General features: G+C 40.4%; 1 protein-coding gene across 2 annotated transcripts in view; it reads right to left on the reverse strand.

Annotated features, from left to right (window-relative positions):
* LOC136872427 (E3 ubiquitin-protein ligase MIB1) overlaps positions 1–26,824 on the reverse strand; it is a 381,779-nt gene that overhangs the window by 132,043 nt on the left and 222,912 nt on the right. The window contains exon 11 of one of the 2 annotated variants that reach the window (XM_067146243.2): positions 22,942–23,612. The exons of the other annotated variant lie outside the window; for it this stretch is intronic. Coding sequence (XP_067002344.1) covers positions 23,583–23,612 — 30 coding nt within the window. The 3' untranslated portion in view covers positions 22,942–23,582. Of the gene's footprint in view, positions 1–22,941; positions 23,613–26,824 lie in introns of those variants that run through there. 2 annotated transcript variants of the gene reach the window in all.

Below are 26,824 nucleotides of genomic sequence, written 5' to 3' on the forward strand. Positions count from 1 at the left end.
GCTTAAAAGAAGAACTCTACTGGAGAAACAGTGAACTTGAAACTAGACCTCCTTAAACCTTTACTCAGAAGATGTCACTACAGTAATTTGACGTAATTTTCTTATTGTGAAGTTTCATGTACTGTATGAAATTCTACGTGTTTACCATTCATCAGGAAGTTTGGACTTTCTTTAACAGAGGTCACTGCTAAAAAACTATGATTATGCACCCCGGTGCGAAGTGGATGAACTTTGATTCAAAGACGTTTTGTATTCATAAGTTTTTTTTTTTTACTAATTGATGTTAATTTATTTTTGGGTTGGCAACATTTATCTTTTCCTTCCGCCAGTTTTGGATCCAGCCAATCGCTAATTTTTGTAATTAATTTCCAACCAATCCCGTATTTCTTCTTCAACTTTGAGTGTAACTTTTGAACTGACCAATAAAATTAAGAGGGTGGGGCTGGTTTATTCGTGAAAGGTCTCGAACTTTCCCCGAGGATTTATAAACTGCGGATTTTCTCGTCTCTTGGCTTATTGATCGTCATCTAACTTAGTGTGTGTGTCAAACAGGAGGCGGGAGGTGCCTCTTTCATCAGGCAGCAGTATACCGACAAGGTATGGCCACTTAACATCTTTATCTCTTGCTAGCTCTGCAGTTTTACCAGAGGGAAAGGTTCGAAACTTTACCTATGTAACCAACTTTAAAATGTAAATCTCCTTTCGGCTCATGTAAAGACTTCATAAAATCTTTAACTGTAAATCGGGGATAGAGAGTGATGTACCGTCTCGAGCTCCCCTTCATATTGGTTTGAGGTGACTACGTTTGCAACTGGTTTTCTTCCTTACGGTAATGTCTTAATTTATTCTTATACGAGTCACCTCCATAGTTTGGGAATTGCCCCTGTGTCATCTTCCTAGTGCCCTTTAGGGTTTAAGAATTCATTTCAAGGAGTGCAAGCTTTCGCCTCCATTCATTTTGTGTTCGGGCCATTTAGTTAATCGTTTTTCCGTTTACATGAAGGCCCCATAGGTTGGGTAGTAAATACCCTTGTATTATCTTTTTATTCTATTGTAAGTTGTGCCTTCAGAGGCCAGGATTTGTAATTTAGTGCTGCCTTGAATAGGCTTGGAAAACTGAGAGCCTGTTAGCTCTTTTTCAAAGTTTTGTCAGATTAATGAATGCCTCTGGGAGGCTTGATATTGAAATTGAGAAGTGCTCCACGTATTAGGGGAGTTCTGCCCTTGCATTAAAATTGTACTCTTTGTAAAGTTGAGCTGAGAGCTCAGGAAGTGTAAAACGAGGGGCTTAAAGCCAAGGACTTGTGGAATTTACTGTATTGTGTTTTCCTTGACTTGTTCCAAATTTGCTAATTGTAACTGTTATTTGTTGATTTTTTTTAAATTCAAAAAATATATCATTTGTTAATGTTTTAAATTAACTTTGATATTGTAGTTAGACCCATTCACCCCGGCACCTTCTTTCATCTCTGCTGGTCCACAGGTAAACCCGCAATAATAATAATAATAATAATAATAATAATAATAATAATAATAATAATAATAATAATAATAATAATCTTTCACAACAGCAGCAGCTTGAATTCACTAATGAAACTACTCCCAGAGTTCGTAATTCATCAACCAAAATTTACACATAACTAAAAAGGTTTGCTCTGGAAATAACTGCTGTGCAGGTGCTCAAACGGTTTGTAGAATAAGTTTAATTATATTTATTCTCACCCGTTTCGATTTACTTCCTATCCATGCTCCGAAAATATTTTTTTAGGAGGTAAGGACCAACACTATGCTATGACTAACGGCAAAACCTTCGCAACTGAAACATGGTTTTATACGAGAAAATTAAATGATATATGATATATAAATGTAAATTTGACGCGAATATGTTTACGTTATTATACTGTAACAAGAGTCCTTAATACATACATCTGCGTCCAAACAGAAATACCAGAGCGTATACGAATGAAATGAAATGGCGTATGGCTTTTAGTGGCGGGAGTGTCCGAGGACAAGTTCGGCTCGCCAGGTGCAGGTCTTTTGATTCGACCCCCGTAGGCGACCTGCGCGTCGTGATGAGAATGAAATGATGATGAAGAGCACACATACACCCAGCCCCCGTGCCGACGAAATTAACCAATGATGGTTAAAATTCCCGACCCGCCGGGAATCGAACCCGGGACCCTTGTGACCAAAGGCCAGCCCGCTAACTATTTAGCCACGGAGCCGGAGAGCGTTTAAGTATAAGAGAGACTAATTAACAGAAAATAATAATAATGCAGGATAGTTCAAAATTAAAATCACGACATTCTTTCTTCTTAAACTCTAACGCACCAAATTAGACACACAGATTCGAGACAGTTCATATCCGGAAAATTTAACAACAAAAGAGATCGGTGTTATAGCGAAAGAAATCGTACACAATATACAATGATATATATTTCTTTGTTAGAAATTGAGCTCTGCGTCCATCAGTTGCCCATACTACTCTCCTCGTCAACGTAATGAACACCGTATTTTGTAAAGTAGGACATCCAGAAACTGTATTGTAGGCAATGGAACATTTTAACGATGTGGTGTTACACCACCAAACCGACGACAGCTATGCTAGAATGTATGAACGACGCAGCCACACTTCCGTTACACTCACATCGAAGAGGATAAAATAAAACGTTAATTACAGAAAAAAAAGTTTCATATTTTGGCAAGCAGCCAACAAACCAGTCAAGGGAAACAACGGCGCTTTAGCTTTGTTCACTAACATCAGAGTGAAATTTAATTTGAGCAATAAAATGGAGGCACACGATACAGAAATTATAAAAAAGGGGCCTCATTCGATTTTCTCTCGTATTACTTCTAATTTGAAACAGATTTTTAAAAAAATTAAATTTTAAAAGTAATTTTATATTTCGGCACGACTTCGTTTCAATTTTAAGCACAAAGATAAACGTAAAATTTTGCCACCATATGAATAACCCAAAACCATTCAGACAGTAAAACCAAGATTCGAATAACAGAACAAAGACAGATTACCTGCCTGAATATCGGTTCCTGAAGGTGAAATTCCAAAGATAGGCAGATAGAAGGAAAATAAAGTTATCTGATTTTACAAGAATGATAGTTTCTGAACATTAAAAAAATATATATCACAGAGGGAGGTCAAGCCATTCGAAAGAGGATATTAAAGACCTCTAAGGATTTCCAAAATTCAGAAATACAACTTGACAAATCGCGAGAGCCTGGAAAAGTAGTCTGATTTATTTCATCCATAAGTCATAAACAAGGTGGGTTATAAACAACTTTCTTTTAGCCGGTTCGAATTATAAGGAAGACAAATCGAGTATTATAGCAGTATCTGTCTGTATTGAACAGTAACCATCAAATTTCTAAATTAGTACGGAGCAGCGATTTGTGTAACAGTTCGTGTAAAAGAATGGCAAAACCAATTATATGCCGAATGATCTCAACGTAAAGCTCTGTTTTTTAATACTTTGCGGTGTGTCCTTAAAAGAAGGCGCATTTCTGTGACTATGATATTTTCTTTACATACAAGGGGTATGCGAGTCTCGTTGCCACAAACAGCAACACCAAACTACAAAGAATGACAGTGTTACGTTGAAGAAATGAAATGGCGTATGACTTTTAGTGCTGGGAGTGTCCGAAGACATACGTTGAAGAGAAAGGCCATGAAAAGAAGACGACTACGGACACTTAAAAGTCTGGGGTATATACCTTCGTCCCCTTAAGTACCCCCCCCCCCCCATCACCCACCACATTTGGATTAGAAAATCAAACGAGGGAAATATGAAAGATAAGTTCAAAATAAACTACGGCAATTAATGCCGAACGCAGTTAAGACCCCACAGTAGCCATAAGCCTTGAAGTGATCGCGGGTGTGAATGGATCGCGATTAAAACCGCTAAGTCAGCAGCAAGGTGTACAACTGCCTTCTACTTTTTCTTATAGTCTAAGCCATACTGAAATAGTACATCACACAATGAAAAAAAGCGCTTTACAAATTACAATGCATGTGCCTCAACAGCTGTTCGTCTCATTTTTATGCAGTTATTTTGAACACAGTTCTTACACAGTCCTACTTTTCCACCATTACAGCCCGAGTTCCCTCTTCAGTACTTTAGTGCCTCATTACCACCACCCCCTGCCACTTCTTGCTTCAGCCAACTTCAAATCCTATTCCTTAAGATCATTAGTGATCGAATCTTCCCCTTCTCCGCTAATCCGGATGCAAGACTTCAATCGACAATCTGTCCTCGCCCATTCTCTGCACACGGCTTACTCATTTTGCGCTACAAGAATCTAGCGTCTTCGCGAAGTTTTGCTACATCTCTAGCTTCCATTAAGTATACAAATATTCAGTACTGGGGCAGGTATAAGTAGTTAAACAAGTTGTCAATCAAGTCGACTAAGTTCAACAATCTCATGAATATCTAATAGCTGTCAATTAACTAAACATACAAATTATTGCCAAGAACGTAGACGTATTAGAAGCTATTAATTCACGTATTTTGAAGATAGAAATAGGGTTAATGATGTTGTTCCCTTAAGTAAGAGTAATTTGAACAATTCTCCCTGCAATTACACTTATTTTTATTGCTCTTCCATCTCTTCGACTTCTCTATCTACTTGATTTACAACATCATGGTTTAACAGCAAAGTACGCTTAAATCGGGAAAATTCTGTCTCATGGTCTATTGACCTAGTATCCCTTGATATTTGAGGTTAGGGCTAGAAATGAATTCTTCCTGGTGTTTAAATTAGACACGCAGACTGCTATCTTCGAGCAGGAAATCGGGAAGTCCCTTCTTAAGATGGTCAATAATAATAATAATAATAATAATAATAATAATAATAATAATAATAATAATAATAATAATAATAATAATAATAATAACATTCAGGGTAGCAGGAAGTCCAACTCAAGCAGTTGCGCCCCTTCCCTCAGCAACCTCAGGTTCCTCTGTCCCGGAGACTAGTATCTGCAAAGGATGGGGTAGAGAGGACTCCTTAGCCATACAGAAGGCAACCTGTCTAGGGGAGGAAAAACCTTTAAACGATACCACCCTTGCAGCGTCTGACCCGCAGCGAGCGGCTGAAACACCCCATGTTAGGTGCGGGTGAAATATCAGACCTGGCTGTAGGTATACAAGGTACACCAATCAAAGACTGAGACACGAAATAAAACGAGATGCTCGGAGAAAAGGGCACTAGCCTGGAGAGTGCCAGGGAGCCAGCCGGTGCAGGATGTGAGAGCAGACGAACCATCGGTGAACAGGCGGACCTGAGCAATTGACCGCTAATGCCAATAAAGCAAGGCAACTCATTGCGTGGCCGTATACTGCAATGAATTAACACGTAATGTGTTGCTTTTTCTTACTGGTCTACGAAGGTGGAAAGACATTAAAGAGGTTACAGGAAAATATTTCATCTATTGTTCGCTAGACTGTATCTTAGCAACATTGTGGCAGAACAAAATCCGGTCGACCGGAAAAGAGCAATCGTATAACTAACAACCGTTTCCCCAATACCGTACTGACTGCTATCGAGAACGACTCCGTCAAAGAATTATGCACAGAAAACGATGACGATGAACCTCAAATAAGGAACCACGATGTGACACCTGTAGTACTTCATGATCGTTAAAGAAGACTGGAAACTTCTCAAAAGTTCTAAGAACTAGAGTGCAATTTTAAAACTGCATGGATTGAATTCACAGGTACTGATCCGACAGCTAGACATCTACACCCCAAGCCCGGAGTACATAAACAACAGAGAGAACTCGATGAACATCTGAATGCGCACACACTACCCCAGTACAGCCAAGATTGCTACTCCCTTGAAGGGCTCTATTGTGTCGTCTAGTGCTCTGACATTGCAGTTGTTAAATCCTTGGGACTAAAGAAGAGGCCTCGCAAAACTTAACTAAGCGGGGTTCATGACAATGACTCTCAATGGATGAGAAGAATCAAGGAAAAGATGGAGACCATCAAGGCAAACTTAGGACGTCTCACTCGGTACAGAAAGATCAACAGCAGATCAAACCGACTGGTGAAAAAAGTAAAAAAAAAAAAAAATCATTCAACAACTCAAAATACGGGAGTTAACCCACGACAAACTAACAGACGTCATAGAGCTTATTATCCCGTGACTGAAAGTGTTTTTAGTAGACTGCGAAGATACGGAGAAAGTATGAGGAGGTGGCAGGGAAACAGATCTTCCGGACCAATGAGAAAGATCTCTGTTGACAAAATGGAAGGGAACAGAAGAGCAAGTTCCAAGCCAACACATAGATAAAAAATTCTGGTCAGACATGTGTGAAAATCCCGAAAGTTATCAACGTGATGCTTGTTGGCCGGATAATGATAAACCGAAATCTCAGAACATTAATGACATGCTAAGTGTCAGAATACCCGTAGACTTGACAGAATGCCTTCAGAAACTAGCGAACTGGAAATCGCCAGCTCCCGATGGAGGGCACAGTTACTGGTATACAGTTCTCACAAACACATATCAAGTGCTATGCAATCATCTAGAACATCTCCTTGAGAACCCAGCAGACTTCTTAACCTTTCCAATCCCATGCCCGAGTTAACTAGGATGTCAACATGTCTCTAGTTGTCCCAATCACCAGTTAATGCGCTCTTCTCCACTTCCGAGTTCATTCCGATGTTGTGATTTTTTTGTTCATCGCATGCTCTGTTTAGACGACAGACGATTCATAAATCACCTTACCGCAGAAACGATCTAAAAGTTATTTAATGAAGCACAAAGCCTACAGCATATCATGTTTATAAATAACTATGTTCAATGATTTTAATTTTCACAGTTCTTCAAAAACACACAATCATGTTGCCTACTCAGAAAATATACAAAGTCTGTTATTAACATTTATCTTCTTTAAAACAAAGAACAGCTTATTTACTATCACAAACCAGTGATATAGTTGCACTCAATTTCACTGTCCTTGGGAAAAGGATGAAACTGGTTATCCTTAATTAGTTCATGACATCTTGGTGTTAATTTAGATTGCGCAACACTTGCTTGTCTTTCGATGTTGAATTTAGCTATATAGTTCGACTTTATTACAGCTACAGCAGAAAAGTCTCATTAACAGCTAAAGGCTTGCGAACGGAATCAGAGCATCAAGTGTAGAAAAGCTTGCACACGGATTCACCTTATATTAATTTACTGAACTCTCTGATAGGAAATGTAAGATAATGTATCACAGGACTAACACTATCCCGTAGAAATTTACTTACGTATTAAAACCATTCTAACACGGCTATACCCTAGACGTATTCAACAACTTTCTATACAGTGGACGAAATTTGTGCCATGTTACTTCAAAAGGACTCTTCCTGATCTCCTTCGCTGTATGTGGGCAAGCCATTAAGGGATTGTCCAGAATATTAAAGCTAATAGGTAAATCTATCTGAGAAATTATTGTTCTTTCCTCCTTAACACATTAAACTAACTTAACGAACATTTTATATGAATTTCGTTGTAATTTCGGGCTTATATCAAAATCCGTTACTTACAATTGACCTTATCATTGTAGTTCAAAAAATTATAATATCTTGGAATGTACATTCGAAATCTTTAGCATCTCGTGGCCAGAAATATTTAGTACAGTACAGCCTTCAGAACCACCCAGTACTTGCTTACACACTCTCTCTCGTTGGTCACATCCATCAGACGCGTTAACACAAGCACCCATCTGAAGAGTGAGGGGAGATGGAGAAAACGGAAGTACGAGGATATCTAGCATGAACGAAACACACGCGGAGGGGAAGGTACTTGCTTCCCCGCCTGCCCACACGTCCCACTGGCTCGACAATGAATGGAGATGGGAATTTAGGAAGGAACCACACGCCTTCTTCAAGGCAACAGACGTAATGTGTATGTCAACTCACAGAGGGTAAAATTCTCCAGTTTCCTTGTAATTCTTGTGTGCAAGGTCTGGCTGAAATGTTAGCGGTCTCGACTATGACTTCATTATCAAACGGCATCGCGCTCAACCACTGTAAGAAAGGATGACCCTTATTTTCGTCAATATAGGCCCTGTTAAATATTACTACTAATAATAATAATAATAATAATAATAATAATAATTTTTTCCTCAAAAACCAAAGTAAAAGTAACCTGGCATTAAATAATTATGATTAGAACTGGGATTTCTATGCAATTACATATTTTGTTCCTTGCTATTTAGGTGCTAGGAAAAGTCATATGTTCACAGAGCACTATATTAGGGTTATTATTGCCGAATTTCATTTTACATATTTTTTTATATCTCTGGGTATTCTACATATTCTTAGTGATATTACATAAAATTACATATTTTAGCGTTTTCCTGTTTTCATATATAATAAATTGCTGAATTGAAGTTTCACACTTAATGTGGGGCTGTTGTCTGTTCTCTCAACAGGGGGATTAAGGTAATTATGAGTGACAGGTATTTGAGAGGATGATAGGTGCAGGTAGAGACCCCTGCGAAATAGGTTATCCTAAAGGTTCCAATTAGCTGCAGGAAAAATGTTACTTTACATGTGCCAGTCTTAAATCTTTCATCCCTTTTAGAGTTAATTGCTTTACAACTAGCCACTTTCATGTTGGAGTTTCCAGGAATATTTTTTTCTAAGCGCATTCCTGTGACCTTTTGTTATATACTTAGGAATTTCCAAATCTGTTGTTAGAGTTGTCTTCCTTTGAAATGCCTCAATTAGGTTTTAGTTTCTTTTGAACAGCTGAAGAACATAGTTCATGAACAGTTTACTCTAGAGTCAATATGGCACCAGTAGCGTCCTCGCTGGCTTCAAAGTTAAAATCATGGATTGCAGTTGACGAGTCCTTTGCAACTGATGGCGAAGTAGGGATTTGCCAAGCATGCAACAAACATATCCCATGTTCCATGAAATCCCAGCTTGAGCAACATGCACGAAAAAAAAAAAAAAAAAAAAAAAAAAAAAAAAAAAAAAAAAAAAAAAAAAAAGTTAGGTCTACAAAAGAAACAAATCCTTTTAACACAGATGCAGCCTTCACCTTCAAGTAACCCTTTTTATAAAGACTTATGCAGTGCAATGATTGCAGCCAATATTCCATGGTATAAACTTGAAGTGCCTGAATTCACATCTTTTCTGGAAAAATACTGCAAGCAACATGTTCCTAACCAATCAACATTACGCAAGAATTATCTTCAAGTTTGCTACGACGAGGTAATGCACAACATAAGACAGCATATAGGAAATTCTTTCATATGGGTTGCTGTTGATGAAACAACAGATGCTAAGGGTAGATTTATTGCAAATCTTGTGGTGGGGAAGCTACAACCTGACAGCGCCTCAAAACCATGTTTGATCTACTGTAAAGAGCTAGACTATACAAATCACTCAACTATTGCGAGATTTGTGAACGATGGATTAAAAGCTCTGTGGCTGACTGAGATGAAAGAGGAAAAGGTATTAGTGATGCATTCTGATGCTGCAGCATATATGCTTAAGGCTGCAACTGCTATAAAGGTGCTTTATCCCAATATGCTCCATTTTACATGCTTGGCTCATGGACTGCAACGTGTTGCCGAAGATATTAGAGCTAAGTTTCCACAAGTGAATAGATTGATTTCAGCAACAAAAAAAGTTTTTCTAAAAGCTCCACGAGTGCTATCTTACAAACAGCAATTGCCACAGATACCTCTGCCGCCGGAACCAGTGTTAACGAGGTGGGGGACATGGATAGAAGCAGTTAAATTCTATAGTGAGCATCTAGATCCTATAAAACTGTGGTAGATTCTTTTGATCCTGAAAATGCTGTATCTATTAGTGAATCACAAACTGCCTTTATATATTATGGTTATGCTAGTGCTTTACGTCGCACCGACCCAGATAGGTCTTATGGCGACGATGGGACAGGAAAGGGCTAGGAGTGGGAAGGAAGCGGCTGTGGCCTTAATTAAGGTACAGCCCCAGCAGTTGCCTGGTGTGAAAATGGGGAACCACGGAAAACCATTTTCAGGGCTGCCGACAGTGGGGTTCGAACCTACTATCTCCCGAATACTGGATACTGGGCGCACTTAAGCGAATGTAGCTATCGAGCTCGGTAAACTGCCTTTAGTGACTCCAAAGTGGTCTCCTCAATCACCTACATCAGGGGCAACTTCTGCTGGCTTCCAGAAACCATCAAACGTCTAGAAACATCAGGACTGCCACTGCAAGATTCTATTGCCATCATAGAGGATGCTATTGAAGAACTAAGTGCTGTGCATGGGGAAACTAGTGCAAGTGTATTGAGTAAATTGCAAAAAGTGTTGAAGAAAAACCCTGGTTATTCAACATTTCACAGCGTGTGCCGAATTCTAAATGGAGATGACGTTGATCCTTCCGAGGACATTTCTCCAGCGAAAATTCCTCTCCTAAAATTTGCCCCAGTTACATCATGTGATGTTGAAAGATCTTTCTCTGCATATAAGAACATCCTAAGTGACAAACGCCTTTCCATGACCCCAGAGAACATGGAAAAATACTTAATAGTTCACTGTGCTACAACATTTTAGGAATAAACGTGCTTTGAGCGTTGAAAATAATAAGTTTCTATTGAATATGTGTGTGATATATTCATATAATATGACTCCGAAGAACTTTGAAAATTACTTAATTGTTCACTGTGCTGCAAAATGTAATATAAAGCGTGTTTAGTGTGTTGTAACTGAAAAAATAGTAAGTTTATATTAATTATATGATATTACATATTTTGCCCATTCTACATATTTTGCTACATATTTTGGTGCTTTTTGTTACATATTTACGTACATATTATGCCGCTTGATACTACATAAAAATCCCAGCTCTAATTATGATTATCAGAGACGGGAGGGCGTTTGGAAATCCGTTCCTATGAAGTTATTGTCAGAGCTGATCAAACAATTAAATGCCATATATTGGGGTGGGATTAAATCGTGCACACTTTATAGCAATTAAATTACAGTTAATTGTTTTCCTTGATTAGGAACAGCTGGTATGACCCGAATGTTTAACAATAGAAACATCTTAATCAGTTCCCGAAAACATAGAGTTGGGAGTGGCCTCTGCGTGCGTAACGTCGCAAGCCACAACTCCTGGAGGACGAATACATGCACCGGGCGAGTTGGCTGTACGGTTCGGGGTGCGCAGCTGTGAGCTTGCATCCGGGAGATAGTGGGTTCGAACCCCACTGTCGGCAGCCCTGAAGATGGTTTTCCGTGGTTTCCTATTTTCACAGCAGGCAAATGCTGGGGCTGTAGGCCTACCTTAATTAAGGCCACGGCCGCTTTCTTCCCACTCCGAGGCCTTTCCTGTTCGATCGTCGCCATAAAACCTATCTGTGTCGGTGCGACGTAAAGCAAATTGTTAATAAAAAGAACACATGTGATGTTGTCTTGGTTACTTCTCTTTCATCCTTAGGGTTGGCCAAAATCTTCGCCCAAACGTTATCTGTTTCCTTTTCTACTTCTTGTGATCGCGATTGTACATGTTTGTGTATGTAGGGTATGAAGAACAGCAAGGCGCAGCGATTTGAAAATAGGCTTACCAAGAACTGCAGATGTTCAACTAAATAAACACTATAGTAGTTGGTTATACTGTTTCGGTGTGCAGAAAAGATAAAGGTCACTTCTTATATTCAGTAGGCCTGTATTTCCGCACTGCCAAGAACAAGAACTGCATTTAGTTACAGTGATCTTGAAGCACCTAGGAAAAAAAATCGCAAGCTTAGCAGCAGTAATCTGTGCAATGATAGAGCCAGCAGTTAACGAATAGAAAGGCGACCATGTACAAAACACACGGTGTGCTAATACTGGGCAGGTAGACCTGTCGCTGTCACTTCAGATAGCGGGAGTCAGCAGTTCTGAAGCTTCCTCTCCTCCCGCTGTGGCCGCAGGGGGCCTGTTCTTCAACCACTCGCGAACTCCCCCGGCGACAACCACTCTTCCCCAAACCGATCGTCCGCCATCAGCTACATTACCACAGAGACTGCGGGGAAACGCTGAACCCTTACAAATGAACTCGCATATCACGAGATAAAACAAGGACAAGGATGAAGTGAAATATTTTAATTTACTAATACTTTGTACAGAGAAGCTCGATTTAAATGCTATCCTCTGTGGGCTTCAAACATCGGCATCGTACAAAGAAACAGCCTGGGCTAAAAAATAATACAAAATCTAGAACACATTTTTCATAAGGAAAATAATCTACTACTACTACTACTACTACTACTTTTCCCACATCTGTGGGGTCGTGTGTGCGAACTGTGTTGCACATATGGATCTGGCCCTGTTTTACGGCCGGATGTACATCCTGACACCAACCCTATATGGAGGGATGTAATCACTGTTGCGTGTTTCTGTGGTGGATGGTGGAGTGCGTTGTCTGAATATGAAGATGAATGTGTTGGGACAAACACAAACACCTAGTCCCCGAGCCAGAATAATTAATCACAAGCGATTAAAATCGCCGACCCGGTCGGGAATCGAACCCGGGACCCCCTGAACAGCAGGCTTCAATGCTGACCATTCAGCCAATGAGTCGGACTTATGCCACAATCTACATATCTGATAAAAATAAAATATGCATACTCTTCCTCTTATTAAGCAGAATTTTAGAATGAAAAATTAGTACACACCAGATTTATATAAACAACAGCCATTTTTGTGTCCATACGGCAACGCGTGTTCACTTACATATTGACAATCTCCAGCAGTGGTACTCAAAGTGTGGTACGTGTATCACTAGGAGTACCGGGGTCGTCTCAATGTGTACGTACGTAGATTCATCGTAACTTCTAACATGCTTTCGGTGAGCAGTTCAGAAAAGAGTTGAGTCAGCTCATTTTAAAAAAAAGTCTTGATTTAGTGTTTCTGTCTACCACTACAGAGTCCCCTTTCCGAACTATTCACTCTAAATTATGTGTCAGTTTGAACCTCCCATGTAAAAATGTTTACAACCGGGCGAGTTGGCCGTGCGGTTAAAGTCGCGCAGCTGTGAGCTTGCATCCGGGAGACAGTGGGTTCGAATCCCACTGTCGGCAGCCCCGAAGATGGTTTTCCGTGGTTTAACATTTTCACACCAGGCAAATGCTGGGGCTGTAACTTAACTAAGGCCACGGCCGCATTCTTCCCACTCCTACAGTTCCATGTTAAGAAAACAGTATTGCTCTTATGACAACACGGTTGCCATATCGAACGGTTGGTCTCAATAGCATCACGGGAAAACGGCGGCACATAAATTTATGAAATTCAGTATTTAAGTTCAAGACAAAAAGCGGAAGAAACTAAGCTACAAATTATTTTTATGAACGAAAGGGGACGGGGAGTTTACAGGGGCTATTTTTTGTTTGTAGAGAATCAGAGGAAAATTAAGACACATAATAAACCTCAGCAATGAAGTGTAAGGCAAATTGCGGCAGAAAATAGACAAATAATGTTTATTGGCCCGAGGGGTTAGGGATGCATTTAATTGCATTTCATAAATTTCTCCAGGCAATAAAGGCTAGAAAACCGACGCAACAAATAAATATAGCGTAGATGACTCTACAAAAGCTCACAGTATTAATGTTAAAGAAAGAAATCACACTCAATACAAGGCAATTGGACACTGATTTAAAGCCTAAAAACACACACGCAACAAATAAATACTGCAGATGACTTCACTACAGAAGTGAGCTGCCGACGGTTCACAGAGTGAGGGATCAGGGCCTACACGATGCTTGTACCCGAGCAGCACAGAAGGAAAATGAAGGATGGCAACGAAGCAATAGCTGTTCCGTTCATTGTACTTCCTCTCTACAAATGTATTTATGAAAAACAAAATGTTACGTATCTATTTTAATAACTCACGGGCAAAAAAGCCTCATCCTTTTTATCTATCTTTCATAATACATTACAAAGTACAGCATAAAATCCCCTAATCAACGAGAAATTGCAGGTATCTAAGAGGGGGTGTGTTCACTCCTTGTAGGTCCATAAGAGCAATACTGTTTTCTTAACATGGAAATGATCTATGGGGTTTCTCTATCCCATCGCCGCCATAAGACCAATCTATGTCGGCGTGACATAAAGCAAAAAAAAAGTTTACTTATGCTGCATTGCTCTTTTTTGTTTATTTCTTGTTTCGAAATCAACTCATTAACTTCTTCAGTAGCAGTGTATATAATTGTTACATGAATAATTATACTCTCCACCTGCCTTGTGAGGGCTTGTCCTGTTGCCTGAGAAGGCAACAGAAGACTCCAATGGTCGAATAACTGGGCTATCACCAAGCACTGAAAGTGCCAGGAACAGTGTTGCCAACTCAGCGGATTTTCCGCCAAATTTGGAGGACTTTTAAATGGAACAGCGAATACATTTTCCATTTTGGGGACAGCGGACTTTTTGACGGATTTTCGAACTTCTTTTAGCGATATTCAGCGGTAACATCATCACCTTTCATCATCATCAACATCATCATCTTCTTCTTCTTATGACGCCGTCTCCCTCCGAAGGTTGGCGATCCAATTGATTATGATTACACGCGAAACGGCAGCACGGAAGATTTCTATCGACGTATGTCCATACCACCGCCGCAAGTCTTTCAGCCAGGAATTTCTCCGTCTTCCCACAGATCTTTTCCCATCAATCTTCCCTTGAATGATCAGTCGGAGAAGTTCGTACCGTTCACCTCTCATGATGTGCCCGAGGTAGCTGAGCTTACGCTCCTTGATGGTTATGAGAAGCTCTTTCTTCTTGTTCAAGATGTTGAGGACTTCTTCATTTGTCTTCTTTACTACCCAAGATATTCGGAGTATTCTTCTGTATAAGTACATTTCAAAAGATTCAATACGCTTCTCCAATGAAGGGCTAAGCGTCCACCCTTCGAAACCACACAGAAGGACAGGAAAGACATAAAAACGTAGCATTCGAACTCTGAGCTGGAGGTTCATCACCAGAAGAAAAAATACCGGTAATACAGAACTCAGTATGGTATAATAGTCTACCCCACTTTTTCCCGTTGTATTGAACTTATGCTGCGTACTACCACTCGTTTTCTAGAGCAGCTCTGGCCCACAGCCTCAGTCAGAATTTGTTACAATCGCTACTGTACTCTCAATGAGCCAGGTAGTGTCGTGCTTGATAACGTGTTTCTTTTAACATCAGATTCTTTTTGGTACGTCAATATATCGAAAGAAAAGATTGAAATGTAGTCAGATATTTCGTAAAAAGTGGTTAAATAATTAAACTTTAAAAGACTAGTTGGTTGAGCTTCCCAGTGATCCCAAACACGGACGGTGCATCTGTTGGCAGTGAAATATAAATGCGAAATTGTCTGACATTATTTCTTTCCGCACTTATCAAAAACAATGAAAACAGTAATGAAAGTGAAAAAAATTCCGTATGCGCTTTGCTGTTGTGAACTGCCAGCATATATTTTGAAAAGGAATAGTACCATGCGGCTTCCTATTAAACCACAGGACCTCAACCCAGCACACCTGCTTCAGAGCATATAGTGCGGGGAGAAGAAGATGAATTCCTGTTCTGAAACTGGTGAGTGTTGAGTTTATCTCTTTTATTAAAACGACTGGTAAATCCTATTTTCTTCAGTTCGAAATTTAGCGGAATTTAGCGGATTTTGAACTAAAATTTAGCGGAGAAAAGATTTATGGGTTGGCAACACTGGCCAGGAACAGTTCTCTGGCCACTGCTCACCTCACAATGTTGGGCTTCTTCTGTATACTTTACTCCGAAGGAGTAGGTTTCCTTTGTCCAGTGACGATTACATGCAATACATTATTGTTATCATTGAGGAACTGTCCGGCTCCATGGATAAATAGTTAGGGTGCTGGCCTTTGGTCACAGGGGTTCAATTCCCGGCAGAGTCGGGAATTTTAACCAGCCCAGGTCGCCTACGGGCGTCAAATCAAAAGACCTGCACCAGGCCTCCCCGGAGGCCACACACCATTATTATTATTATTATTATTATTATTTTCTTTTTTCTTTGCGTTTAGGCCATCTGTGGACCACGGTGCTTGTGTTCTAGCTGTGTTTTTGTCGTCGTCTGCCCCTTTTAGCGTACTGGATTGTGTTCTTAGTGGCCTCTTGAGCCTTCCTGTTGGCCCAGTATTCCTTCATTTTATTGCTGAATTCTTTCCTGCGCTCTTCTGACCAACTCCCGGCTCCTATGTGTCTAGCTGATGTAAGGGATGTTAGGAAAGGTTTAGTCTTGACCATTAAACGGTATGCATTTCTGTCAGTAATAGCGGCTTGATTAATATTAAGCTCTGCAAGATCTTTGTCCACTTGTTTGGTCCAGGGGAATCCAGTAGCTTATTATTATTATTATTATTATTATTATTATTGTACCAGGCGGTACACCTCCACGCCGCTAATTCAAATATTGCGCCAGTTGAAACTCCTCTACAGGAGAACGCCTGAACTTTAACAAACTGTACTAATTCAAAGGTTTCTTGGAAGATGTCACTACCGTAAAATTTGAAGTATTCTGAACTGTAAAATCACAGGAATAGAACCAGCTTTTGGGTGGTTAGGCCTAACCACCCAAAAGCTGGTTCTATTCCTGTGATTTTAAGATCTGCGGCTGTGAAAGCCTTTTTTGAAATATTCTGAACTGTGTCTATTTCGATTTGTTTGCTCCATATCAAGAAATTTGAACATTCTCTAACAGATATCTCTACCAAAACTAATATCGCACTCTGGTGTAAAGGAATGTACCTTCCTGAAGAAATTTTGTATTCATAAGTTGTGTCTTAACTAAATTTTGTTCTGTCAGTTGTAGGTTGGCAATATAATCCTTTCTTTCCGCCTGTTTTGAATGTAGCCAATCAGGAATTTCTGTAATTAATTTTCCACCAATAAGGTGTTTCTTCTTCGTCTGGTGTATTAGTTTTTGCTGTTATCCAATAAAATTTTGTGGGCGGGTTGTAACCATTCATGAAACGTCTCGAATTTTCCACGAGGGTATATAAACTGCTGATTTTCTGGTCTCCTCGCCACTTCAGTAACATTTCTCCTAGTGTGATTATGTAGCAGGGGGCGGGAAGCGCCTCTTTCATCGGGCAGCAGTTCATCCATAAGGTAATGGCCATTTAATAATTTCATTTCTCGCTAGCTCAGCAGTTTAACCCTCGGGGCAGGTTCGAAAACTTTTCTCATGTAACCTATCTTTAAAATGTAATAGACACTTGGTAAAACTTCGTCTCTTTAACTATAAATTGGGATAGAGAGTGCTAAACCCTCTCGAGCTCCCACCCCTATTGTTTTGAGGTGACTTTGTTTTCACAACAGTTTCTTCCTTTTTTAATGTAATAAAGTCTTCTTATACAAGTCACCTCTTTAGTATGGGATTAGCCCTTGTGTATGCGGCCTACCTGCCAAGTAGGTTTTAAAAGTGTATTAGGAGTGCAAGTTACGCCTCCAGTCAAGCTGGTATTTTGGGCCATGTAATTAACCTGCTTCTTTACTGAATAGGGCCAGTAGGTTGGGTATTTATTACCCCTGTTCTTGGTATGCCTTGAGGGCAGTTTGAAGTATAGTTTGTTGTGGCCTTTGATGGGCTTGAACCTTGAGAGCGGGTTTGCTCTTTCTTAAATTTGGTTTCTGTGTGCCTCGAGGAGGCTTAATATGGTAATCAGGAGCCAGTGCTCCTTGGCATGATTGGGGTTTTCTGCCCCTTTGTTTGAACTTGGTATATAGGTAAAGTTGGGCTTATAGCTCAAGGTTCGTGAGTGTCGGGCTCGAAGCCCAAATTTTGTAACGAACTAAAATTGTACTTTCTTAATTGGTTGATTTGCTACTTGGTATCCGTTATATTCTATTATTTATTTACCTTGAAAAGAAAATATAACCTTTGTTAAAGTTTTAAATTAACTTTAATTTCGTAAGTTGAAACCTATTCCACCCAGCACCTTCTTTCACCTCTGCTGTTCCACAGATACCTCGGAACAATTATTATTATTATTATTATTATTATTGAGGAACGAGATAGTGTAGCGGCTTAGCTGCTTGGATCCAGGCGATTCGCAGTTTTATTCCCGATGTTGCTGGGGTGGAATTTTCAGTTGGAAGGAAGGGCATGCGACCTTAAATCTCCGGCCACAACACTTTCATGCCTCAGTGAGCGCAGGGACCCTGAGGAAGCGGGACAAGCCGCGGAAGATGATTATTATTATTATTATTATTATTATTATTATTATTATTATTATTATTACAGATAATATTATTTGGCATTCAGCAACAATCGTTTGTTGTTTGTGGCATAATCTCAATATACTCGTACTTGGGGGGTACGAAGGTAAAACCATTGGATTTTGGGGGTTCGCCAACCAAAAGGTTTGAATACCACTGATCTACAGGACCGTCGCGAACAATGCGTACGAGGTGAGGGTGCACATTTTGAATACATGCTGCACCGATGAAGTCAGATGCGTGTTGCCGTCGTCACCTTGCATGTTATAATGACGTATTTTGATGTTCACAGCATGTTTGTGTTTGGTTTGTCGTACACATCATCTAATTTTTTCTGCCTTCATTTCCGACAACAGTAGGTAATCAGAGTAATTGAAAATTCATACTGAAAAAGTGGTTTGAAATGTTCTCCACATTTCTAGACTCTCATTCCCAAAGCTATGTTAACTATATATTTCGAAATCTTCTATGAAATTTAACCGAAGAGATACTCGGATCATTTGCGGATTTCCCTTAAAAGAATATCCGTAGCACAATGTTGTCAAGATCACTAGCACGCGGAACAAAGAAAATTAATGCATGTGGTGTGCCCAAGATGAAAATGAAAACCTACAACTTGTTTTCCAGTCAATGACCGGGTCAGGGATGGAATGAATGAAGCCCACATCTAGCGGCGAGGATAGGAATTGTGCCGGCTGCCGAAGCCTGTGGCACACCTCCGGGTAAATTATCAATGACTGACGGATGAAATTAAATGATAGTGGAGAGTGTTGCTGGAATGAAAGAAGACAGGAAAAACAGGAGTACCCGGAGAAAAACCTGTCCCGCCTCCGCTTTGTCCAGCACAAATCTCACATGGAGTAACCGGGACTTGAACCACGGAACCCAGCGGTGAGAGGCCGACGTGCTGCCGTCTGAGCGAAGGAGGCTATTATGATATATTGTAATAATAGAGGGTTCATCTCATATAACACCCTACATTTCAATCAAACTTAACGAAAAATAATACAGTCGAAATCGGTTATAACGACATCGAACGGACCGTCAATCAGCGCTCGTTATAGCCGATAGTCGCACAAACCGGTTTTCTTGTTTTGTTGCTAAAAATGCCATATCTGTAAGTTTTAGGCTGAACACTTACATGGTTAATTAACAGAATTAAATTAAATCTTCAAAAAAAAAAGTAACTGAAAGAAGTACTGCATTTATAGAACAGTATTTGTGGAGTGGGGTCCGGCTCCATGGCTAAATGGTTAGCGTGCCGGCCTTTGGTCACGGGGGTTCCGGGTTCGATTCCCGGCAAGATCGGGAATTTTAACCATCATTGGTTAATTTTTCTGCCACGGGGGCTGGGTGTATGTGTCGTCTTCATCATCATTTAATCCTCATCATGACGCGCAGGTCACCTACGGGCGACAAATAGAAAGACCTGCACCTGGCGAACCGAACATGTCCTCGGACACTCTCGGCACTAAAAGCCATACGCCATTTCATTTATGGTGTATGACTCTGAAGAGTTTCATTGGCTTCCACTTGAAGAATAAATCCACTGATCGGCATATTATTTGTTCTTTGCTGCTTAAACAATATAAGTTAAGATTCTTCAATATTTTTGTGCTCAGATATTGTGACACGCTTGATTTTAAAATAATTTTCTTCGAAAAGAGACGTAATTTTCTCTCTGACCTTCGAAACTGTGGAAATCATTCAGTGTGATACACACAAATCCTTCGCGATGGTGACTTTTGTTTCCCCATTTTCTAATCGCAATATTATGTGCGACTTTTCTACAATATTAAGCACTTTCCTTTTACTTTGCGACGTCTTCGCAGTGATGATTGCCTTGACTATTTAATAGGCAGAGTAAATTGAAATTTACAATAATAAGCGTAACATTGTTGTTAGCAATCCCCAAATGCATAACGAACAAAAATCAACAATGGACGTTATAGCCGACACATTTATCCGGGGTAGCGTGCCTGCCTCTTACCCGGAGGCGCCGGGTTCGATTCTCGGCCAGGTCAGGGATTTTTACCTGGACCTGAGGGCTGGTTCGAGGTCCACTCAGCCTACGTGATTAGAATTGAGATGGCGGCCCCGGTCTAGAAAGCCAAGAATAACGGCCGAGAGGATTCGTCATGCTGACCACACGACACCTCGTAATCTGCACGCCTTCGGGCTGAGCAGCGGTCGCTTGGTGGGCCAGGGCCCTTCAAGGGCTGCAATGCCATAGGGTTTGGGTTTGGTTAATATAGGATTTGGACGAGACCGTCAGATTTCGCCGTTATATCCATAAACAGTTTCGACTGTAAATGGGGGAACACTCTTGATTATATAGGTCAAATAATGAATAATGCTATTGGTTTTACGTCCGTAAAACAAGGCCAAACTATCCACACCATGGAGATGAAAATGCCTACGTCCCACTAACAACTTTTATGGTTTTCGGAGACGCCGAGGTGCCAGAATTTTGTCCTGTACGAGTTCCTTTACGTGCCGGTAAATCTACCGGTAAGAGATTGACGGATTTGAGCATCTTTAAATAGGTACCACCGGACAGAGCCAGGACCGAACCCGCCAACTGTATGAGCCAGAGGGTCCAGCATAAAAGGCAGATAAACTTCACTTTAAAATATAGCGCAAATTTTGAAATCAAATGTGCAAAAATGAATACTTCAATCAATTTCGAACACTACTCAACAAAAGGGAGCCCGTTTAATGAGTTTTGCATGAGTAGGCAACACAGAACTAAATTACAAAACCGAATGACAAATGCTTTACCGAGCATATGCGATTTGGGTCACGTAGATATCAGCTTGCATTCGGAAGATAGTGGGACTTGGCCCCACTGTCGACAGCCCTGAAGATGATTTTCAGGGTTTCCCATGTTCATACTGGGCAAATGGGGCTGTACCTTAGTTAAGGCAACGGTCGGTCCTTCCCACTTCTAGCCCTTTCCTATCCCACAGTCGCCATAAGACCTATCTGTGTCGGTGCGACGTAAAACAATTTGTTAAAAAATGCTTGGGATAGTGAGATGTCGAGACTGTACCTTGTTTTTTTAACAAGTAGCTTTACGTCGCACCGACACAGACAGGTCTTTTGGCGACGATGGGACAGGAAAGGGCTAGGAGTGGGAAGGAAGCCACCGTGGCCATAATTAAGGTACAGCCCAAGCATTTGCCTGAGGGCTGTCTCCCTGTACCAGTCCTCCAGTAGGCAATTCCCTCACAGCAATCTGAGTGTTTGTAAGTCATTATACTCTCAGAGTGATCACACTGATAATAGTGATCGCAAATGGGACAATCCTTAACACGTCAAAAACAAATTAGACAAATTAGTCTTGCATTCTGAGTGACGCAAATGGGACTTATTGTAAATGAGACTGATCGCAAACGGCACACTGTCTACAGTCATACGCCGGCAGAAACAATGAAACAAACCAATATATTCCATTCTATACACCTAATCACTAAGGCAATCTGGTTCTTGCGCCTAGGATTTCTTCTTTTATGCTACCTCGCATTTTTAAAACGAAATGGACTAAAAATGGAGCTGTCTCGTTCTTGCGCCGGGCAATTCTTCAAGTGTTTGTCTTTAATTGTGAATAGTTTCACTTGACGTTATCATGTATTTAAGTTCGATTGTTCCGGTTTGAGTGATTTACGCGGTCTAGAAATTTAACATGAAAGCTGTATACTTATACGTATATAGAATACACCGACCCTCACATAGCAGTTTCCTGCTGTATCTGCATTAACTATTGTTATCAGCGTGCTGGTTCAAGGGGCACCGTGTTCTATTCCGGCTCGGGGGCTAGGGGTTTGTGTTCCTCTTAAATGTATAAGTTCAATTCATCAAGTCAATTCACAATTAATAATAAAAAACATACAAAACTGTAGCTGGCTAAATGGTCGATAGGACCGAAAGCCAAAATTAAAAAAAAAAAAAAAAAAAAACTGTCGTTATCTCTGTTGTGCCGTAGCCTGTTGAACTAGCATCAGGACAGCTTTACGGTACAGGCGGTGACCGCGCTCGGGCCAGGTTGAGACGCTGCTAATATGGGAGAAGGGTGGTTAATCGCTTTGAAGAACTAAACTAGGGGGTAACACCCACCTGTCACCCAAGGCAACGCTGAAGTACGGTCTCTCTCTCGATAGCTGCAGTCGCTTAAATGCGGCCAGTATCCAGTATTCGAGAGATAGCCGTCAAATTAGTCATAACGTTCCAACATCAGAGTCCTCTTCGTACCTTCCGGTAATCCCTGCTATTCTTCTATCCAGTTCCCTATTCGGATTTTTCCTTTCCACTCCTATATTCAAGTCCGCCCTCAGAATCTTATGATTAGATTTCTTAGCTTCAGATTTTAGAAACTTGATGAGGTCGTTCACTCTACGGTGTGATCTTCCAATCCGACTGTTCAGTACATGGTTCCACCCTTCAACTGAATTATTCGTCCTATGACGTTGCCGGCAGCACTTCCGTAATTCAGGTGGCAATTCAGGATCATATAGCCATTGGTCCACGAAGCAGTCAAGGAATTCGACGAGCTTTTCTTCTTCTTGTGCTTGCCTGTGGATATACAGCCAGCCTTCTTCAACAATTTCAGGCTTGAGAAGAGCAAGTGCAGCATACATTCGTACACACAGTCTGATGTCTAACTTTTCCTTGTCTAGTGTAGTCCTACCAAAATGCTGAACCCTACTCCACTCCCAGAGACATTGCATAAAATGAAAGAACACCCGCGGATATTAACTGAGGGACGTTTCAAAATCAGTATACACCTTCTCAGGCTTCCAATCAGGTATTTCTAGTAGAAGCAATCGTAGCATCCGTAAGTAAGTTTCTTTCCGTCCGGAAGAAGAGCAAAGACAACTGGTGCAACGTCTGTTTCATCTCCTGCACTTCCAAGGTCGATTAAAGTTACCGCTGCAGCTTTTGAATGTCCCATCAATGAAGGAAGACTTTTCCCTTCTCAAAATCTCCTTTCCGTTGGCTCCCCCAAACACCAACAACCTATTGGAGAACGCCCTCGATAACTGGACATGGTGTATGTCAACTGACGGAATACCACAAGCTCAAACCAGCCATCCTTACGGTGAATGTGAAAAAGACAAAATGGACAATAGCAACAGTTCAACGATTCAAAAAGTTAGCAGTTGTCTGAGATGTTTCCCCTCAATTATTTATAGGAGAATCTAAAAATGAGGTCATTCGCTTCAGTATTAGCATAATCTGGAAATGAAGATGTTCACATCATTTGTAAGAGAGCAGTGAGCAACAGGGTTCACTTCAAGGGCAGAAGAACTAAGGAACTTCATATGCAGTATACGAGAATCTGGAGAGTAGGAGGCTCACTTCAGTGGCACGGGAATAAGGGCAGGAAAATCTGGAAACGAAGAAATTCACTTACATCAATGTGATAATACAATTATTTCACAAACTTCCACTTAACTCATGTTCTGAAGGGACTATTTCTGTACGCCTGCAGATATACGTAACCTTCATCAACCAACACCGCTTACCTGAAACAGACAAGAAAATATACCTGTGAAATGATGATACAAGTAATTAACAAAATAATGAGTCAAACTAATCCATACCTAATCCATAATACATGTACAACTTCTTTTACATCACTTATCAAAGATCGCATGAACTAAATTACGGTACTGTTTCCAGAATATATTTGTACGGTAAACAGCATTCGTAACTCACGCCACTATGTAAGGATATGTAACATTAGATAACTACGACATTAAAGTCAGGTGATTCCATTCCAATACGTACCATTCTATAGGTACGTGAACATCCCTCCGACATCCCTATTCTCACACGACGACCATATCAAAGCAGAACTGTACATGAAGTTTCGGACACTCATTTCATCCTAATGTGAATCTCACAGTGTGTGAGAGAGTAGAATTTTACAAATTTCACAGTTCATTTTCAACATTAAATCATCAAGTATTCAAAACAAGCAATCGCACACACCGCCGAAAAGCATTTATCGAAACGAAGTGATGAAGCAGCGAAGAAAGTTATAGACGTTACTCTGTTTCTAGTTTCCAGTAGGGGACAGAAAGACCTACGTTCAGAATAGTGTGTGCGTCTGGTATGTCAGTAGACAAGTATAGTATCTACTTGACAGTACCTATTTCTCCAATGTACGCTAGCGAAGTTTAAAAACTTTTGCGAAATCATTGACGAAAATGATTGGCAAGGGATAAACTGAAGTCCGTGAAATTGAAATTTCTGATCAATCAGCAACAACAAAAAGGCTGGAAGCTCTGGAAATGTGCTATCATAGAATAATGCTGAATGTCTCCCGGATAGAGCATGTCCAATGAACAGATATTGCAGAGAGCTAACTCCAAAAGAGAGCTGCTGCATCACCATCAAATGCAGAAAAATTGCGTACCAGGGGTATGAGTTACGTGGTGAAAGATTTCCAGTATTGCACCTCATTTTAAAAGGCAAAATTGAAGAACAGCGAAGAGCAGACAAAAAAGAACGTCAATGTCTCAAGAACATTCAAGACTGGACTGGAGTAAGAACCGTCGAACAATACCACTGTGTTGTTGAAGATAGAAAACCACTGTCCATATTGATCGCCAATGTCCAGCAGAGTGGGCAAGGCCTAAAGAAGAAGCAAAAATAAAATAAATAAATAAATAAATAAATAAATAAATAAATAAATAAATAAATAAATAAATAAATAAATAAATAAATAAATAAACCTGCTAAAGCATTGAACTTATCATGTAGGACTTATCCCATGTTCAGTAGTTATTTTTTCAGCGTATACGATCACTGGGAACTTGTGACCGAATGATTTTCGTCAGGGAAACATGTCCATCTCCACAGAGCCACAGTCATTGAAATGCATTTCTCTTAAAATCGCTGAAACGTTAATTTAGCTAATTCTGCAGCCGATCCTAGATCTCTTTCCTTTAGAACTGTATCAACAGCGAAATAATTTTGATGGAAAGTTGAGGGTACATTAACAAATAATGTGTAAGAAAGGAGTGATTCACAGAGTTCCCCCAAGAGGATATCAGCGGCTAGAGAATTGTGCCCTACAACACATCACGTTATCTTATAGACTCATAATGACATGGCTAGCTTACTGGAAGTGCAAAGGAATGAAGTGCTCTGTGCAGACGAAGATGTCCTACATTGCCAAAGGCTTTCCGAAAATCGACAGAAACAAGAGCAACGCTGTCCTCATTTTATCCGAGAGTCTTCAGGACTATATGAGTTTCTGTTCAGGTAGAAAAGACGCGTAAATGCAGACTAAAGCCGGGTGCAAATGGAGCTCAAATCCACTGCCATTACTGGCTGCCGCAAGCTCGTATTCCTGTTTTATATGCAGTTTTAGCAAAGCGTTCGTAGTGGTCCGTCCGCTACGGTAGTGGCCGAGTTTCGCTACTTTAGGTTGCGTTCGACGGCCATTTAGCCCTCGCAAACGCATTCCCTGGCGGTGGCAAGGCGTAATAACGGAGCCTTTTTTTGAGTACGCTTTCAATTACTCGTCTCCAAGTCGCGGCTAGAGGGGGATCTTGTTTATCTCAGATCTCAGCATTCGGGTTGCTATTACCGCAATCATCTGAGATGCCGTACCATTCATGATCTTCTTCGTCGATTCATGATCCAGGCCAATTGAGATACTTCTCATTGCTTCCTAAACTTTCTCTTTCACTGGGTGAACCAAATTAAAAATGAATTGAAGTAATAAGCTTTCGCAGCGTGTTTCCTTGTTTGTGTATTTGTGAGCGGCCTAGCGTTTATTCTTTATTTTCAGACTGCCACTTCCTTGTCTTAGACACTTAATGTTCTAATCCAGGGATGGCGAACCTATGCCACGCGTGTCACTAGGTGACACGCGAACACGATTTCGGTGGCACGCCACATGAACATAATAATTGTTTTATATACGTCTTTACTGCAGACAATACATATCTTACAGTACAGTGTTTCACGAGTAAGAAATAAATATCGAAAATCTAAATACTAGTTCCATTTGGACGTGCAATATAGCAACACTGCTACACTGATAGGTCCGAAAGTCAAGTGAGGTAGTGTTGTTTTCTGGTGGTTTTGTGTACGGATATCACAAACATGTTTTCGGTGCCGAAAAGAACAGAAACTTAACAAAGGTGGTGACCGTACTTTTCAAGACCTCTGACAGATAGATGTGTCTCCTGTGTTTGAAAATAATTGTATCCCCCACATTTAATGTAAAGCTCAATTTCGAGACTAATCATTCAAATGTTTGTTCCATTTCAAATGAAGAAAGAAGCCAGTTCGTTTCACAAAATATCAGACATTACACAAAACTAACTAGTTCTTTTGTATCATCTTTCCGGCCAAGGAATAATATCAGTGCGGCTGTTTCCATCTGTCTCATTGCATAGTACAGCATGCATGGGAAACCGATTTCTCAAGGTGAGTTGTTGAGAGAAACTTTCTTATTGACGTCCGACACATTATTTGAAAACTTCCCTAACAACTAATAATTAACAGAATTACAGGAATGTCAGCCAGCTGAACTTTTGTCGAGGGTAGAATAATAAATAAAAAAATGAGTGTAGAAGTTTC

The sequence above is a fragment of the Anabrus simplex genome, chromosome 4, assembly GCF_040414725.1.
Source record: "Anabrus simplex isolate iqAnaSimp1 chromosome 4, ASM4041472v1, whole genome shotgun sequence".
NCBI lineage: Eukaryota > Metazoa > Arthropoda > Insecta > Orthoptera > Tettigoniidae > Anabrus > Anabrus simplex.